Source organism: Dermacentor andersoni, chromosome 1, assembly GCF_023375885.2.
Source record: "Dermacentor andersoni chromosome 1, qqDerAnde1_hic_scaffold, whole genome shotgun sequence".
Lineage (NCBI taxonomy): Eukaryota > Metazoa > Arthropoda > Arachnida > Ixodida > Ixodidae > Dermacentor > Dermacentor andersoni.
This window is the reverse complement of record NC_092814.1, coordinates 120,634,918-120,652,116: the sequence shown is the minus strand read 5'-3', so window position 1 is coordinate 120,652,116 and position 17,199 is coordinate 120,634,918. Positions and strand designations below refer to the sequence as shown.

The 17,199-nt window shown below is 47.6% G+C and overlaps 1 protein-coding gene across 1 annotated transcript in view; it reads left to right on the top strand.

Annotated features, from left to right (window-relative positions):
• The first annotated feature begins 266 nt into the window (after positions 1–266).
• Positions 267–17,199, top strand: part of LOC126543329 (protein unc-93 homolog A-like) — a 33,939-nt gene continuing 17,006 nt past the window's right edge. Inside the window, exon 1 of the mRNA XM_050190453.3 lies at positions 267–1,545. Coding sequence (XP_050046410.1) covers positions 267–1,545 — 1,279 coding nt within the window. The remainder of the gene's footprint in view (positions 1,546–17,199) is intronic.

Genomic DNA, 17,199 nt, shown 5'->3' with positions numbered 1-17,199 from the left:
CAAGCGCCTTTTGTAATTCTTGGCTTTGTCGTGTAGTAAAATTTTCCTTCCTGTATCGTGTACATGAGCGAGAAGTGTATAATTCCACGTAAGAGAAGTCGTAAAACTACAATCTCGTGTCATGACATCACGGCAGTCGTTCGTTCCTATAGAAACGACGAATAACTGTAGTACCGGGTGTTTTAAAAGGGAGACGTGCGACGCAGGCTCTTTTGTCGGCGCAACGTTCGGGTGGCACGTAGCGCGGTCGGCGGACTGGGCCTGCAATGGAGGAGGCGGGTGGGAGAAGCCCCCTGGCTCGACATCATGAGCATCAAGAACAGACATCACCGCAGCAGCAGAAGCACGAGCACCGACAGCAGCGGCCTTCCAAGGTGGTGCCGCGGCGCAGCGTGCCCAACATTCAGCCGCTGGTCATCGAGGAGAAGAGCCCGTCAACGTCGGACGACAGGAAGCGCGTGCTGCGCAACCTGCTCGTTGTCAGCATGAGCTTCCTGCTGCTCTTCACGGCCTACCAGTCGATGCAAAACCTGCAGAGCAGCCTGAACCCGGAGGCCGGCCTCGGAACCGCCTCGCTGGCCACCATCTATGTGGCGCTCGTCTTGTCGTGCATGTTCGTGCCCACGTACATGATCCGGCGGTTGGGCCTCAAGTACACCATGGTGACGTCGGTGGTCATGTACATGCTCTACTTTGTGGCCAACATGGAGCCCAGCTGGTACACGCTGCTACCCGCGTCGCTCGTGCTGGGCATGGGCGGGGCGCCTCTCTGGACCTCAAAATGCGCCTACCTCACGTACCTGGCGCAGGAGTACGCCGACCAGGTGGGCGCTCTCGACTCGGCGCCATTCGTGGCCGGCTTCTTCGGTGTCTTCTTCATGCTCTTCCAGACTACTCAAATATGGGGCAACCTGATCGCCTTCATCGTGCTACGGCCGCCCAACATGACCGAGGTGATCGCCGACATCGAGCAGTGTGGCGCCTCGTTCCACCCGACCGACGACTTGGCCATGCTAAACCAGACCAACCTGGGCGTCGTGAGCCGCATGCAGACGTACACGCTGAGTGGTGTTTACACGTGCTGCGTGCTGTCCTCCATTGTGATACTCGTCGCCTTCCTGGACCCTGTGCGCAAGGAGGTGTCCGATCCAAACCCACCCATGCAGCTGCTCGTTGAGACGCTGTACCATATGCGCCGGGGCTACCAGCAGCTTATCATACCGCTCACCATATACAGTGGTATGCAGCAGGCTTTCTTCTCGGGCGACTTCACTCAGGCGTACATCAGCTGCTCCTGGGGCGTCCAGTTCGTCGGCTTCGTCATGATCTCGTACGGGCTCACCGACGCCACCTGCTCCATGGCATTCGGCTTTCTTGTCAAACGTGTCGGCCGCGTACCCATCGTATTGCTGGCTGCATTGCTCAACATCGCCGTCATGATCCTCTTGTTCACCTGGCACCCGCGCCCGTCGGAGTTACACAACTTCTTTATCATCGCCATGCTGTGGGGCATGGCCGACGCCTCCTGGCAGACGCAGATCAATGGTGAGTACTCCGCAGATAAGCGTGCAGATTGCAACGTCACGATGACAGAATTTTCTTTCCTGTTCGATTTATGGTCGCCAGATGCTTGAGCGTCCCAGATCACATGAAGACTTTCTTCAGGGGCACCTGGTTAGTAATATGACCTTGAAGAAGGTATCCATGAGACCCGAGGACAAGATAGAAGACTTCTTGAAACTTTGCCGACCACCCAGTCGCTCTGTGTTTCAAAACTAAAAATCCGAGGACATCTAAGCACTTCTTATAAGTTCTGAATGCGAAGGCATCAATGTCCAATTGAACGCCGCTGAGCGGTGCTTCGAGTATTGCGCTGCGAGTAATGTGCCATAACGGCACGTACTGCCCGAGCCAGCAAGCAGCAGCAGCCTGAGGTGTCAACGCCGCATGCCACCGACGTCCTGCTCAACTAGAGACCGAAGAAGCAGCAGTGGCCACCAAGGCCCGCATTCTCGCGCAGCAGCTAAGCCCGTGGGAATGAGAGAGAGAGAGAGAGATAGAGAGAGGTACGGACCGCGCGCCGGCTTCCGAGAGCGAGACGGCGAGAGCGAGAGGCTCGCTGTTGACGCGGCATCGTGGCGATGCCCTCTCCCTTCACGCAACACCTGGCGCGCTTTCACTGCAGCTGTTCCGTTTCGCCCGCTCTGCTCTGTCGAGGCGTGCTCGTGACGTCTCGTGCTCGTGACGTGGCGTGCTCGTGACGTGATGTCACAGCCAATGGGAATTTAGGTGCCGTTTCGCTGCTGCAGACGCCGGCTTTTTCGTTGAATGGGCCATTTGATGCTTTCGCATTAAAACAAATACAGCGACCGCATGACTAGAAAATATTGCCCCGTTGGGCCCCTCTTGAAAGCCTTGGCTTTATAAGCCGAAGGGTGGTTGAGAATCAGAAGAAACCTGGCTGCTGTTGAACCGGAATTTAAACGTGCCAATGCTATGTATCAGAGGTGAACATGAATCTGTGGGTAGCAGATGCACAGTACGCTTGCAGAAAGCGCGGCCAGCCGAGTTCTGCGTGTACAAGATACCTATGGTCGCAGCTTTGATGAGTGCTAAGCATGCGTACATTGGAAGGTATAAAGAAAAAATTCGAAGTAACGATAACATGTTCACGGTCATCATGCTAATAAATGTTAGCGTCAAGCGACAGTAAAACGTAGCAAGGAGGAAACGCAGAAAACACATTGCTAATATTAAGGCTATTAATGTCTGGTCATACAGTGATATTTCTTAAGGGCGGAACTTTAGACGTTTTTGAAGTGCTGTCTATACGTCCGCACGTGACTTCTTACTAGTTTGTGTTATTTGTGAGGATGCTTTCTTCCCAACTCGTACCTTATTCAGTCCAGCCAAACTAAATTTGGTTCATTAACGCTTAATTTCTGGTTTCCAGGCCCATGTTGCAATGGAAGTATTAAAGCGGGGCGCCGTGGGAGGCTAGAACAATCTACGCGATAGCATACAGCAAATTGGCTAATATGTTCATAGGCGAGGAAAGAGCCAGAAGTTTAGGGAGGCAACATTAACATGCTACATTGCGCAATGGGCATTGAACCTTGAAACAAACAGGAGAAGCACGTGGAAGAAGGAATCGAGTTGAAGTGACCAATAGCAAACATAGCAACAAGCGTTGAAAAGGAAATATGAACGATACCAAGGGACATGCAGTCTCTGTAATGTCATGACGTGAACAGTGAACCTTATCGTATGATGGTAGCAAAAATAATGTAGGAAGAAACAGTATCCTGTGGAAAGGAAAAATAATGTGCGTAGATGGGTGAATACCGAGATAAAGGAAGCAATCGAAGAACGGCGAAAAGCACCCAAAGAACATGGACATGCAAAAGATCACAGCTGTCGCAGGGAGAAATAGACACAAAGGGGGAATTATTTCTGCTGACCCTGGTCTAGAAGAAAAGTCGGAAGCACAAATGTTCGCCTGGTTTCAAGTGTACGTGGAAAAAACCTAGCAGTGCACCAAAAATATTCTGGAACTACTGGTCTCTAGGCAAAGAAAATGCAAGAGTTCAGACCTATGTTCAAGACGGAAGACAGAAACATTTCGAAGCGCGAAGACTAAATTAAATTAGAGGAATTATAGCCGACCAATTCAAAAGCAGTGGAACGTCAATCACTGAGAAGCAGCGCAGTCAGTCTGGTTCAGCACAAAAAATTGGTTCTCAATACCTTCAACTGGCAAAGTCCGTAGTGCAAATACTAAACCGCACAGCAACTGGACTGACTGAAATGCATGTGAGAATAATTAATCAACTGGTGCCAAAAAGGAAATAAGCATTGCTAAATCAATGGAAAAAATCGTACAGGACGAGATCTCAGATAGTTCATCAAGGAGTGGAATGAACAGAAAGGTTTGGAAATTTTATTCGTTAGTTTATGTATAATAAGCAATCGCAACAAAATATATACACAAGAGAAACAACATTAAACGCTACACACTGATTTAATATATTTATTAGTATAAAGGTTAACAATGTAGGCCATACAATTGAAGTTTAAAGTACTGACAAAAAAAGCTATGGGGGCACCTAAACAATCCTTATGATGTGTAAATGCGAGAGCATTACTTGCCGCTGAGTTATGTCGCTGAGTTGAGTCTTGCGGTGAAATATAGCTGAGTTTAGTGCTGCTGCGTTATGTTTCCGAGTGTAACGTTGCTGCTTATGAGGTTGCAACAACTCAAGATGACAAACCGGCCATGTTGCGATCTCTCAGCTGAATAGATGAATTTTATTTGCGGAGTTCTCACTAAAGCAGAGTTTAATGCACATTGCGTTGAGTGCTCTTTCTCGATGACACCACTTTTCGATACGATGACACCACTTTGCCGAGCGATGTCAGTACTTTTCCGAGCGGCACCACCATACGGTGCTGACGCTACATTTGTTCATCGGGTCCGTAGGCGAACTCCACCTCATACTCGGGGGGGGGGGGGGATGTCTCAGTCATCGTCGGGCTCCGGCGACGGTGTCTGCTGCTGGTCTAACCTGATCGACAGTAGCATCGCCTTGTGATCGGAGTAGTGTGTTGATGCGTACCTTACTTCGTGCACTGTGCCAGGTATGTCCTCGAACGCCAAGTCGATTCCGGGGCCGCGCGAAGTGTTCGATGGCGTTGGCGTCGGACGTGCGTCCCGTTTCAAGTCTCCTACGACGAGCATGGACGTGCCGTAGCGTAGAGCCGAAGGCAGATTCCTGTACATGGCGCGCCTTCTAGAGAATCGCCTTGGCAGGCAGAGCCCAACTGCTGTCGCCTGCTGCAACCGTGGCGCAATGCAACGGTGGCGCTGTAGTTAGCGCGCTCAGCTTTCAGAGTGGTAGCAGTGGCGGTGGGGCTGAGAATCGAGCCCTCACCGTGGTCACTCTTTTATTACTTCGGTGAACATGACGTCATTCGTGTGCCGTTTTTCCGCCACGGCTTTCTGATGACGGCGTGGTCGCACAATGAGCCAAGTAATGCTATCGCTTTTAAAGAGTGAGATGTTCGGAGAACTGCAACACGGTTTTGGAGTAGGTAGGCGCATAGACTATCACTCGATGATATCTCATTAACATTCATAACATTACTACTTTTACCGCTTATGTTCGTGCTCAGCATAGAGCCCATCTCTTTGGAATCCACACCATGTCATATTAATTAAATGTTAAAGCGATACACAATCTTTCTTTCCATCTTGTAATACAGCTAGCGCAACACAGATGAAAACTGTTCTTAACATTCCCTTGCTAGCTATTCGTGAGAAGTAAGCCAACATTTATCTTTTTCATAAAATGTACTATCGTAATGCAGCTCCCTCTTGATCCAACCCACACCATTTACTTCTGCTCGTAGATATCATCACCATAAAGGCAATGTATTCTACTGTAACACTGTCACGTGCTCGCAGTAATTCTTTTCCAGAAGCTCTGTCGAATGGAATAATCTACGTGCATCATTAGCAATCCCATTCTCTTTAAAAGTGCTCGCGTTAACCTAAACTGCTGTTGCAACTTCGCTTTACTGTTGCTGTTTCTACATCTGGCGCCTAAATAATCACTCATATTTAACTACAATTTGCTTGTATCTTACAATGATGTCCTAATACTTCACGCTGCTTCTATTTTATTATAATCTAACTTTGCATTCCTGTTTTCAATAAATACTGTTCTCTATGTGTTGTATTCAGTCTACTTTCTTTTTTTGCATATCTCCTCTGTAATGTAGTGTATGTACTTTGATGGCATTCTAAAGAAATAAATAAATAAATAAATAAATAAATAAATAAATAAATAAATAAATAAATAAATAAATTCGTTATCCCGCAGACTATATAAATAGCCAGAGAACAGACCGTTACGTGTAATCTTACTGGATGTTAGCGGTGCGCGAAGCAACGTAAACACGAAAAGTTTGTGGAACATTTTCAGAGGCAGTGGGCTCAATTAAGACAGCAAAACGTCGCTAAAGGAATTGCACCATGCGCAGTAATAAAGTTCAGGTACCATGGGAAGGGCTCCTACGAAGGTACAGTAGACCTTCAGAAAAGATTGCGCCAAGGTTGGCCGTTATTAGAGCTATGTTATAAACTTAGAAAATATCGTGTGAACAAGACGGTGTGATTGTGGAACAAGGTCTACTGGACTTAATGTATGCTTATGACACGGTTCTGTTGGACAAGAGTCGGCTTCAATATTGCGTTTGTGGAAAGGAGGCCAAAGCTCTGAGCTTTAAGTATAGCGGGGGGGGGGGGGGGGAGCAGGCTTCATGATGTTTAACAATAGCACTGATAAGGTGATCACAAAAGACAGAATGAAATTCCGCGGGTTGAGGAAACCAAGTACCTAGTATACAGTACGATTACACGAAAAATTATGAACAAGTACTCAAAGCGAAAAGCAAGAGAAACGTGACCATAATGAAACATGTAGAAAGCACTGTACATGTGTTTATGCAACGCTCCATATAAACATATAGAGCACTACAATTACACTTACCTAAGGGGTATGTTCTGCATACCGGCTCAAAATGCACGCGCTCGCGGTGTCACCTTCGTTTGCGGAGAGGTTGCCTCGAGGGCGAAGCGCTTTAATAAAATTGGTGCGCAGCGAAGGCTCCTAATTGTTTTGCTTTCGCAAAGTCGCCTACATCGCCCGGGTTATAACTATCCAATAATTTTGCCTATCAAAGTAAACCACGCGCAGACGCGGTTGGCGCTATCTTGGCGTGCTATCGCACTATGTAAGATGATCAGCCACATTTAGTGGAATCAGCCGCCCCGTGGCATTAAAATTCGCTCCGCGATTAGTGCGCGTGCTAGTGGTGGAACACGCTTATGGTATAACAAACCTTGGAATATACGAAAAGCGTTGCATGAGTGTATAGCGTAGCGTCACTGCATTGACCGTTGGCTCTCTTGTTGTAGTTGGACCCCATTGCGCCACTGCCCGCATTTCCGCACGTATAGGGCCGAGCAGTGTTCGCTCACCCGTGCCTCCTGAAATTCGTACGTTCGCTTTCCCGAGGTTAGCAGTTGTCTGATGGCTGAGCTCGCCGCATTTTGCGCGCGCGTGGCGCTTAAATGTACACGTATCGTCTGCTCTGTACGAGAGGGGGTACCGTTGATGTTTAAATTGTCGGGTTTAACGTCCCTAGACTGGGCACGGTACGTTATGAGTGACGCCGTCGTAGAGGACTCCGGAATAATTTTTACGACATGTGGGGGCTTCTGACGAGCACTTATACCTAAGTGCACGACCATTCTTGCACACACTTGACGTCACTCTCAAGCCCGTGCCTGCAACTGATTTTGTGTGCGCGTAGCGGAGACTGATTTAGGGAATGCTCAATGCCACCGAGCACATCTTCATGGAGATAACGAGGAAACATTCGCACGCACCACACGCATATAAAGCTAGCGCGTACTGGTGTGTTGCGTCTGGGTTGAACTGGGCCGATCCCCTCTGAAGACCCGGTCGTGCAGACCATGGCTATACTGAACGGGCTGCCAGCGTTATGGATCGAAGTAACATAAACGCTTGAGTGCAGTGGGGTCGTGTGGGGGCCAGGGAGCCTGCGTGCGCCGAACTCCTCAGTCTGTACAACAAAGTTTTCATGATGATGACGACGACGACGACGACGACGACGACAACGATGATGATGATGAAATGTCACACAACGTGTCAATTTACACACTAGCCGCCACCAGAGAAGGACGGGTTAACATGGCGGGCTCTCACTTCTGTAAACTGTTGCTATGCGACTGCGCGCACGCACCATGCCCCTCAAAGCGCTAGCTGGTGCGTTAGGACAACGTGACAAAATTGTTATTCCGTCGATGTATGCATCCATTTCTGGTCTATTGGGCAGAACGTCGGTCCGCTGCGCTAGCCTTACCGGTTCCGAACCTTCGGAAGCGAAACTTTTGTTGTTGTTATTATTGAGGCTGCGATTCAGGCTTCTCGGCCTGTCGCGCGAAGAAAACCGGGGAGTCGACCCTATAATAATGCTTCTCATTAAATAAAATATGTTATGTTTGGAGCCATGGTCCCTAATATAACGTAAAGTGTTCAAATTCCATTACTGAATTTGGCGCCGAAACTCCAGCGCCAGAGGTCAGCCTGGCGTCACAAATTTCAAAGTTTCTAAGTGCATGTTGTTGAGCGAGTCCGTCGTACATCGTTAAGCAAGGCGCTACGCAATACAAACATGGACGAGACGAGCATAAGGACGGGCGCACACTCGCGACTGGGTTTTATTCAGAAGAACACGCATATTCATATCTTCATTGCCGCAAAATCATAGCAATGACAATCATCTCTCTTGTTCCTTATGAAGAAAGCCTCAGCAAGCTCACGTGCCATTTTTTTCAATACTGCGTTTTAAATTTTTTGTTCTTGCCAGCAAAGGCAGGCACGGATTATCACGTGTAGCCAAAGGGCATGCGCTGAAGTGCAAGGGCAAATTAGACCCTTTTCCGGTATTTACCGAAAGCTGGCGTTCTCTTAGCCGTTTATTGATACACCGGCCCGTTAGACCGATGTCGCGTCTCTGCGCCCGTCCTTGTGCTCTTCTCGTCCATGTTTGTATTGCGTAGCACCTTGCTTTTCGAAGTTTCTTTTTTTTTCTTATTTGGGCCGTTGTCGCACAGTATAAGTTTCTGAATCTTGCCAAGCTGATTCTTTGACTATATTAGAATACAACGTTCTCATCTTTAACGATAAAAAAAACATTAACAAGGCCTGAGCAGTTGCCAAAATATATGACGTCACGGCGCGCTGGTGCGGAAACTTCAAGGCGGCGTCGCCACCTGTCTTTCGTCTTTGAGCCTTTTCTGGCTTATACCAAACCCTTCCTCACGGTAAGAGTGCCTTCTTTTATTGTATTGTAATAAGGTAACAAAGCTGAGAGTTATTTTTCTCTTAGGTGTCCCTTTAACACAGTTATCAAGGGCTTCTTCGTCGACTGAATAGCGCGGCGACAAGTTATTCCTGCCACATCTTGATAGTCGGAAACTTTCCAGGGAACAGAGCGAGTCGATGCTCGTCCCTTCCGTTGTGTTAAGGCACGTACCAGCGCTCCTTTATACTTGGAATTCGCCACAACGTACGCTCAGGCAACATGAAATGACACTCTTGTTAGTTATTGTCTCAACACGTTTTTCCTCGACGTCGCATTCCCGCTGTGCCCTGCGTTTCGCTTCTGGTAGACCAGTTTATACAAGTTTATTTCTCTTTGTGGTACAGTTCGGACATTACAAAAAGCGGACTCCGAGCTCTTAGTTAGTCACACAATTTCGCGCGGTTCTTCCTGTTCCACTTCGGTCTAGGCAGGACACCGCAAAAATGATGCGCCTCGGCACGTCTCCGTTTACACGAAATTTCTGTACTCTAGAGGCACAGACCGAAAGAGGCCTGGTTGACAGTACATAACTTAAGGTAAATATAGCGCAATTTGGCACAGGGAACGGAACACGAAAAGCGTCATGTCCATCCCGTTCTCTCCTGTGTGCAGACTTCCGTTATATTGAGCTATTTACCAATGCGTCATTATGTGCTCTCTCTTCGGAACAAGACACGAATCGTTCCTCTCCATCTTTCTCTCTCCTTCGCGCTTGCTGCTTCTCTAAGAGGCTTCGTTAGACAAGTTCACGGTGGGAAGCCCGCATAAAAATTCAACGCCTATAAATTTTTTTTTCGAAATTTCAGACCTCCACTTTCGTGTTTCACTATTTTGCAGTAATATGAGAAAGCGTTTTGGCTCGCGAAAAGAAAAAAAAAATGGTGGGAAGAAAAGGTTCGCGAGACGATGTTTTGTGCGCTCGCGGGATGACAAAGTTTGGAAAGCCCTTGGCTACGGTGTTCTAGGAACATTTAGGAACAGGATGTCCACAAAAACCACAAGGACGATATGCGTTGCAGCATTCTTTGTAGCTCCTCTGAGTGTTACAAAGGGCGTGTCCAGCAATTTAGAAAACGGCGCATAACCGATTGTTGGCGTTTTCTATTACTTCGCCACACACAGAATAACAGATGCAACAGCAGAACGCCGGTCTAAACATGCTAACTCATGTATAGAGGGGCACGCATCTTCCCATTTTAACGGTAACCAGCGCTCTTCATTTTAAATAATAGCAATATCCGCGTGATTTCGGACGCTTTGAATATTTTTCTTAATGTCTACAGTTGGACATCGATCGCAGTAAAATTTACCGAAGTGTCATGTTACAGCATGTATAACATGACGCTTGGCACTTAAGTGAAGCGTATACATTGTCCCTCTGAATCTTAATAACATTCATGACCTAATAAAACCGCCAAGGAAAGGAGTTAAAAAAATTCACGCAGAAACTCCTCTGGGTGCTGTCTAACTGTGCGTAAGCGTTGTGCCACTTGGCTATCTCCACGCAGCCCGGTGTCATTATCAATGTTATGGAACTCGACTGAGTCAGTATAAGTCACAGCGCTGCGGCGACACGAACTGATGCGGACAGCGGCGCAATGTCAATTGACGACGCAATCCAACTACTGCAGGCGGCGGCGCCAGGTGCACTGATGACGTTCCGATCATTATAAGCCGTTATCTATCTTTAGTGCCTTATCTATCCGAGTCAAGCCATTATCAGTCGTGATCAACCGTAGTCCGGCGGCGACTGCGTATGGCGCGGCCGCGCGCGCCCTCTGTTGAGCGCGGTGCTATGGGGACAGAGTACGCGGAGTGCTGATAGCTTCGTCCGCGCTGTGTTCTCAACGCTTAGTTCGCGCTGAAGCGAGAGGTAACAGGAAGGTCATTTTCATCGCTGCTGCTGCCACGCTTTTTAAATGCGTAAGCATTTCTATGCCCACCCAACGGGGAAACCCGTCCGCCCATCCGTCCGTCACGTAAGACGATCGCTTTTAAGATAGGACCCGCAGCAGCGAGCGAATTCACCTTCGTGCTGCCTCTCGCTTCAACACGAACTAAGCGGCGAGAACGCAGCGCACCCGAAGCTATCAGCGGTCGGCGCATTCTGTCCCCATCGCAGATCGCACTCAAGGCCCGCGCCATACCAACACCACCTAGATAGCACAATGCCTTTTCACTCCGATCCATGACGTCATGCTACCTGGCCCGACTGCAGTATAATCTAACGGGGACGCTCCCGACTAGGCAACAGTGATTTTGACGTCACCGCTTTCATCACGCCAGCCTTGTCAATGGAAATTTGGGGCCAGATAGCGTGACGTCATGGATCGGAGTAAACAGGCCTTGTGCTATCTAGGTTGTGTTGGCCAGACGCAGCCGCCTCCGGAGTACGGTTGACCATTGTTAATAATGGTTCGACTCGGATGGATAAAGCGCTAAAGAGCGATAACCGCTATAATGATCGGAACGTCATCAGCGCACCTGGCGCCGACACCTGCTGTAGTTTGCTTGCGTCATCAATTCCCCTTGCGCCGCCGTCCGAAGCAGTTCCTGTCGCCGCAGTGCTGTAGTTTATACTGGTCGGATCAAGTTTCATAACATTGATAATGACACACGGCTTCGGTGAGATGACTAAGTGGCACAATGCTTACGCATACTTAGACAACTCCAAGAGGAGTTTCAGCGTGATTTTGTTTGTTTTATACATTGATTTCTTTATAGCGATGCTCCGTATGGCGCGGTCGCGCGGGTCCCATTTTGAAAGCGATCTGCGATGAAGGCAGAATGCGCCGAGCGCTGATAGGTACGTGTGCGCTGTGTTCTGGCCGCGTTGGTCTTACGTGACGGACGGACAGACGGGTTTCCTCGTTTGGTAGGCATAGAAATGCTGATGCATTTAAAGAACATGTCCGTGTGGCTGTTACCATTGATTAATGTAAAAGAGCAACGGTTACCTTCAATGTATTTAATGTGCACCTCTAGAAAAGTTACCATTGTCAGGATTGGAGCTCAATCCCATCGCTCGTGATCCGTTGCCAAGATTGGAGTCGGGCATGAATTAGAAGGTAGTTGGCCCATGCCGACGTCCAACTTATCAACGCTGAGGACGTTGATGAAGGGAAGGACTGCTTCTCATCGAGAACGAGGAATATGGGTTTATTTACAGTATTTATATCAGTCTAATATGACTGTATGAGAAAGTACATCAGTCTAACATGACTGCTTGAGAGAGAACATCAGTCTAACATGACTGCTTGAGAGAGAATGTCAGTCCGACATGACTGCTTAAGAAAAGTGTGTCGACCATCCGCACAACAGCAGTTTTTAAACACTCGGTCCTCCCGCGATACAAGGCGACGCGAACGTTCGTTTGGTGATCGCAAACTAGCCGCCTCTCCGCAGGACGGTCTACACGCACAAAAGCACACACGTTCGAAGGTCCGGAACCGACGTCAGAGGGGCCCCGTAGAACTCGGAGTCGTTCCGGGTAGCGCGTTGGGGAGTTTGGGAACAATAGTTGGCCCGCCGAACTCATTCCGTCACAAAGTCGATTTAGTCACACTGTGGCTAGAAGTTGGCGGCGACGCTCCCGGTATGTTGCCGTCATAGTCGTAAGTGGGTGGCAATCTTGCACTGCAGCTCGCCGTTCTTAACAGCGCCGGGATGTTGCCTCCACAGTCGCAACGGGTTGGAAAACTTTGCACTGCAGCTGGCCGTTCTTAACAGCGCCTCCATGGCCCGAAAAATCTCGACTGTCTAGCGCTGACAACCGCTGGGCAGGAAGAGAACGGCTGGTGGCCAGGGGGTGATTGATGCCTTGGCTCGCAGCGACCACTTGTGTATTGATGTCACCGCCCCAAAACAACCAACAAGGACAGGCAACTGCAAAATGAACCCCACAACACGGCTCTGCGCCGAGATGACGTACCTTGGCTCTCACTTTAGACCCACTAGGCTTCAAAAAAAAAGAAAACATAAGTGCAGAAACAAAAAAATAAATGCTGCATTTCGCTATGCTAATTTCTGAAGCAATTTCGTGCTGACAAATTCAGCAATCATGGAGGGAATCCTGTTAAATGAGAGGAGATCTTCTTGGCTTAAAATATTAACACTAGTAACCCTAAAATTTAGGCGGGACCCTCAAACGCAGAATTCAAATTAGTCTGCTCAAACCATCAGCATTGCTATGCAACTTTCCCTTCTTATATCTAACGGAGAAGTTGTACTCTTGGAGAGTGAGACTCCATCGGAGCAAGCGGCCATTAACTTGCAAGTCGTGAAGATATGGACTTAAAAGCTCCATATTCTCGTCTTTTTCGTCCACGTAGGAGAAAACTACGCTAGGCTTCCCGCAGTTTACAGCTATATGTCCCAGTTTGTGGCATTTGTAACAGCGAATTGGTCTAAAAGATTCGAATTTTCTTTTCTGTTCTTTTTGTGCGGTTTCTCCGTTAAGTTTCTCATCGCTCTTTTCTGCGGGCTTTTCCTCCATGTCTACAGGTTCCGATCGTCTAGTCTGCGAACCCCTTATGTACGGAAATGGTTTCCGCGGTCCATTTCGACCGTCCAAGTTTCCGTCCTCGGCGTTCAACTTTCTACAGGTTGCGTACTCTTCGGCTAATTCAGCCGCCCTTTCCAGTGTTTACATTTCCTCTGTCTTGCACCCACAGTTTCACAGCTTGGGGGATGGTTTTGTAAAACTGCTCTAGACACATGCATTCAATGATCATGTCTCTGCTGTAGTACGCTTCCGCGCTTTTAAGCCACTCGACTAGGTTGGCCTTTAAGCTATATGCAAACTCCGGATATCCCTCGCTATCTTTCTTGCCTGTGCTCCTAAACCTTTGCCGAAAAGCTTCAGCTGAAAGGCGGTATTTCTTCAAGAGACTAGCCTTAACTTTTGGATAATCATATGCATCCTGTGCACTCAGTCTGGCGATTACTTCCGCCGCCTCACACGGCAACATAGACAGCAACCGCTGTGGCCATGTACTCGGGCCGAAGTTCATCTTCTCGCAAGTCCTTTCAAAATTGCTTAGGAACAAGCCTATGTCGGTCCCGACCTCAAATCGCTTTAATAGCCCGTCCATGCGGTACGATTCTGCCTCACTTGATCGTCCCAGAGCGCCTTCACTTCCTTGAGACAACTCCAAACGTTGGCTTTCAAGTTCCAGTTGCATTTTTCTTAACTCGCGATCTTTATCGCGTTCCTCTCTCTCTCTCTCTCTCTCTCTCTCTCTCTCTCTCTCTCGTTTTTCTCTTTCCCGTTCTTCTCTTTCGCTTTCCCGTTTCTCCCACTTTTTGAGAAGTTCCAATCCCATTTCAATTTCTTCCTCACTGGCCTGATTGGAAATTAGCTCTAATAATTCCGACTTTAGCATTTCCTTGCGTACATCTAGGCCCAGTTCCTCACCAACAATCAACAACTCGTCTCTCAGCAGTGTCCTTAACTCCACGATTGCTGCTTTACTGCCTTGATCCTGCTCTCTAAATCTAGCTAGGAAAACACAACCTAGCTAACACTCAACAATCTAGCTTCCCTACTGTTCTAAACAGAACCACAAAATGAAGCCTAGAGAGTCAAAGCAAGAACCAAGCACTCACCGCAGTCACAGCACCACGTCGCAAAGTCCACCTCACCGCTGTCAGCCAGTTTTCAGGATTGGGGCTCAATCCCATCGCTCGTGATCCGTTGTCAAGATTGGAGTCGGGCATGAATTAGAAGGTAGCTGGCCCATGCCGACGTCCAACTTATCCACGCTGAGGACGTTGATGAAGGGAAGGACTGCTTCTCATCGAGAACGAGAAATATGGGTTTATTTACAGTATCTATATCAGTCTAATATGACTGTATGAGAAAGTACATCAGTCTAACATGACTGCTTGAGAGAGAACATCAGTCTAACATGACCGCTTGAGAGAGAATGTCAGTCCAACATGACTGCTTAAGAAAAGTGTGTCGACCATCCGCACAACAGCAGTTTTTAAACACTCGGTCCTCCCGCGATACAAGGCGACGCGAACGTTCATTTGGTGATCGCAAACTAGCCGCCTCTCCGCAGGACGGTCTACACGCACAAAAGCACACACGTTCGAAGGTCCGGAACCGACGTCAGAGGGGCCCCGTAGAACTCGGAGTCGTTCTGGGTAGCGCGTTGGGGAGTTTGGGAACAATAGTTGGCCCGCCGAACTCATTCCGTCACAAAGTCGATTTAGTCACGCTGTGGCTAGAAGTTGGCGGCGACGCTCCCGGTATGTTGCCGTCATAGTCGTAAGTGGGTGGCAATCTTGCACTGCAGCTCGCCGTTCTTAACAGCGCCGGGATGATGCCGCCTATAGTCGTAAGTGGGTGGCAAACTTGCACTGCAGCTGGCCGTTCTTAACACCATGTGCCAAACAAGATAACCCGTAGAGGACCCTTCCTGACAAGAACTATCTATGCACACATGTGTAGTGGAAGGTGGGCGTAAGTTGCAGTGTCAGCTGTTGCGCCGCATGCATATACGAGTCACACTTACGAATTGTCCTTTCAATTGACAGTCATATTCTTGGCATCGTTAAACACCATGAGGACGAAAAAAACATTTATTCTTCATAACTCGTAGCTTGGCAGGATGACATCATATATTTAAGAATGTCGTCAATTTCATTACTTTATCTCTCTCCATAAGCGCATGTCATATTATTGCGGGCGTACCTCATGTTATGTCAGGAGATGGAAAAGTTGCCGACGAGTTTCAGCAATCCGTATAATTTGAAGAAGAGGGTGATGTAACTAGCAGAGGAATTGAAGTTGCTCGAGGTACGGGCCCGAGCACACGTTCTGGGCCCCCTTGCCAGCGAGCTCTCGTGGCGCTGTTCCTCGAAAGTCCGTGCAGAATAGGAGATTAATACACATTTCTTTCCATAATTAATCTATTGTCGACAGGGCAGTAATGACATGACCTAATCTCTATTTGCAGGGTTTGCCTGTCGGTCAAAGGCCATGTACGATCAAATTGACGTTATCTTAAATGTGTTTACGAGCGAGAGCTAGGAGAGCTGCTGGGCTAAAGTGGCGCCAGTGTTCTCAAGTGAGAAAAATCGGGGGATGCAAGGGACTCGATTGAAGCCAACAGACAATGAAACCAAGGAAAGCATAGAGGAAATGAACTGTGTTTTTTAAAAATTTCGAATGTGCAATCAGGGTCCTTCAACACTTTTAATCGGCAGTAATTAAACTTCCCTGAAAGTTTCATATAGGAACAGACGGTGGCTCCAGAGGCACTTGCGCAAGTAGAAGGTGAACAACCTGCCCCGCTAGATGGCCGGGCTGCGCGATACTGCAAATGTTTCACGAAGAAAGGCGCCTCTCCAACATTTATTTCAGCATGTTTGTGGCGTGAACATGCAGCGGGGACTTTTGGCAAAATAATTTAACGTGCGATGCGTTTGTGTTTAAATTATACACGGCACCGTTGTATGATTGACGTCGCCCCCTCCCCCCTCATTCAGTATTGCAATCGTATCTAAAATCCTAGTACTTTCAGTAACAAAATTTTATCTCCCAGAGCACTTATTCATATCCGCTACTTTTTTCCTTTCTTTATAGATTGCACATTTTTGTAATATTTACCTTGTTAGTACGTTTCACCACTTGTACCAAAGTGCTGTATCAACCACCTGCAATGCTCTTTCGTTTGTGAAAATTGTGTTCTGCTTTATGCTCCCCCCTATGTAATGCCCCTTGTGGGGCCTTAGGGTATCTAAATAACTAAATAAATAAACGGTAGCCTTCCTTTCACAAACTGTTTCGTTCGGCTGTCTCTATTTGCACTTTAGTTAATTAGTTGGATAAGTCAATTATGTTTGGTTAGCTAGTTCAGTGTGTTAGTTATTAGTTGATTAGTTAGTAAGTTAATTATATTTGCTTAGTTATTATACTTAGGTAGTGTACTAGTGAATAATTGTGTTATTTCAGTTAGACAACGTAGTAAATCAGTTGTTTACCTATGTTAGCTTGATTAGTTAAGTAGTTTTGTTAGTTACTTTGTTTATTTCATTGGTTTAGTTGGTGTATTCCTTAGTTATTACTGCGTAATTAGTTTATTGGCTGAGTTGGTTTTGTTACTGTAGTTTGTTGCGCTACTTATTAAGTTTAGTTAGTCATTTGGTTGTTAGATTAGTTAGTGAGATAGGTTAGTTAGTTTGATAATTAGTTTAGTAATTACCCATTTGTTTGATTAGTTAGTCAGTTGCTTA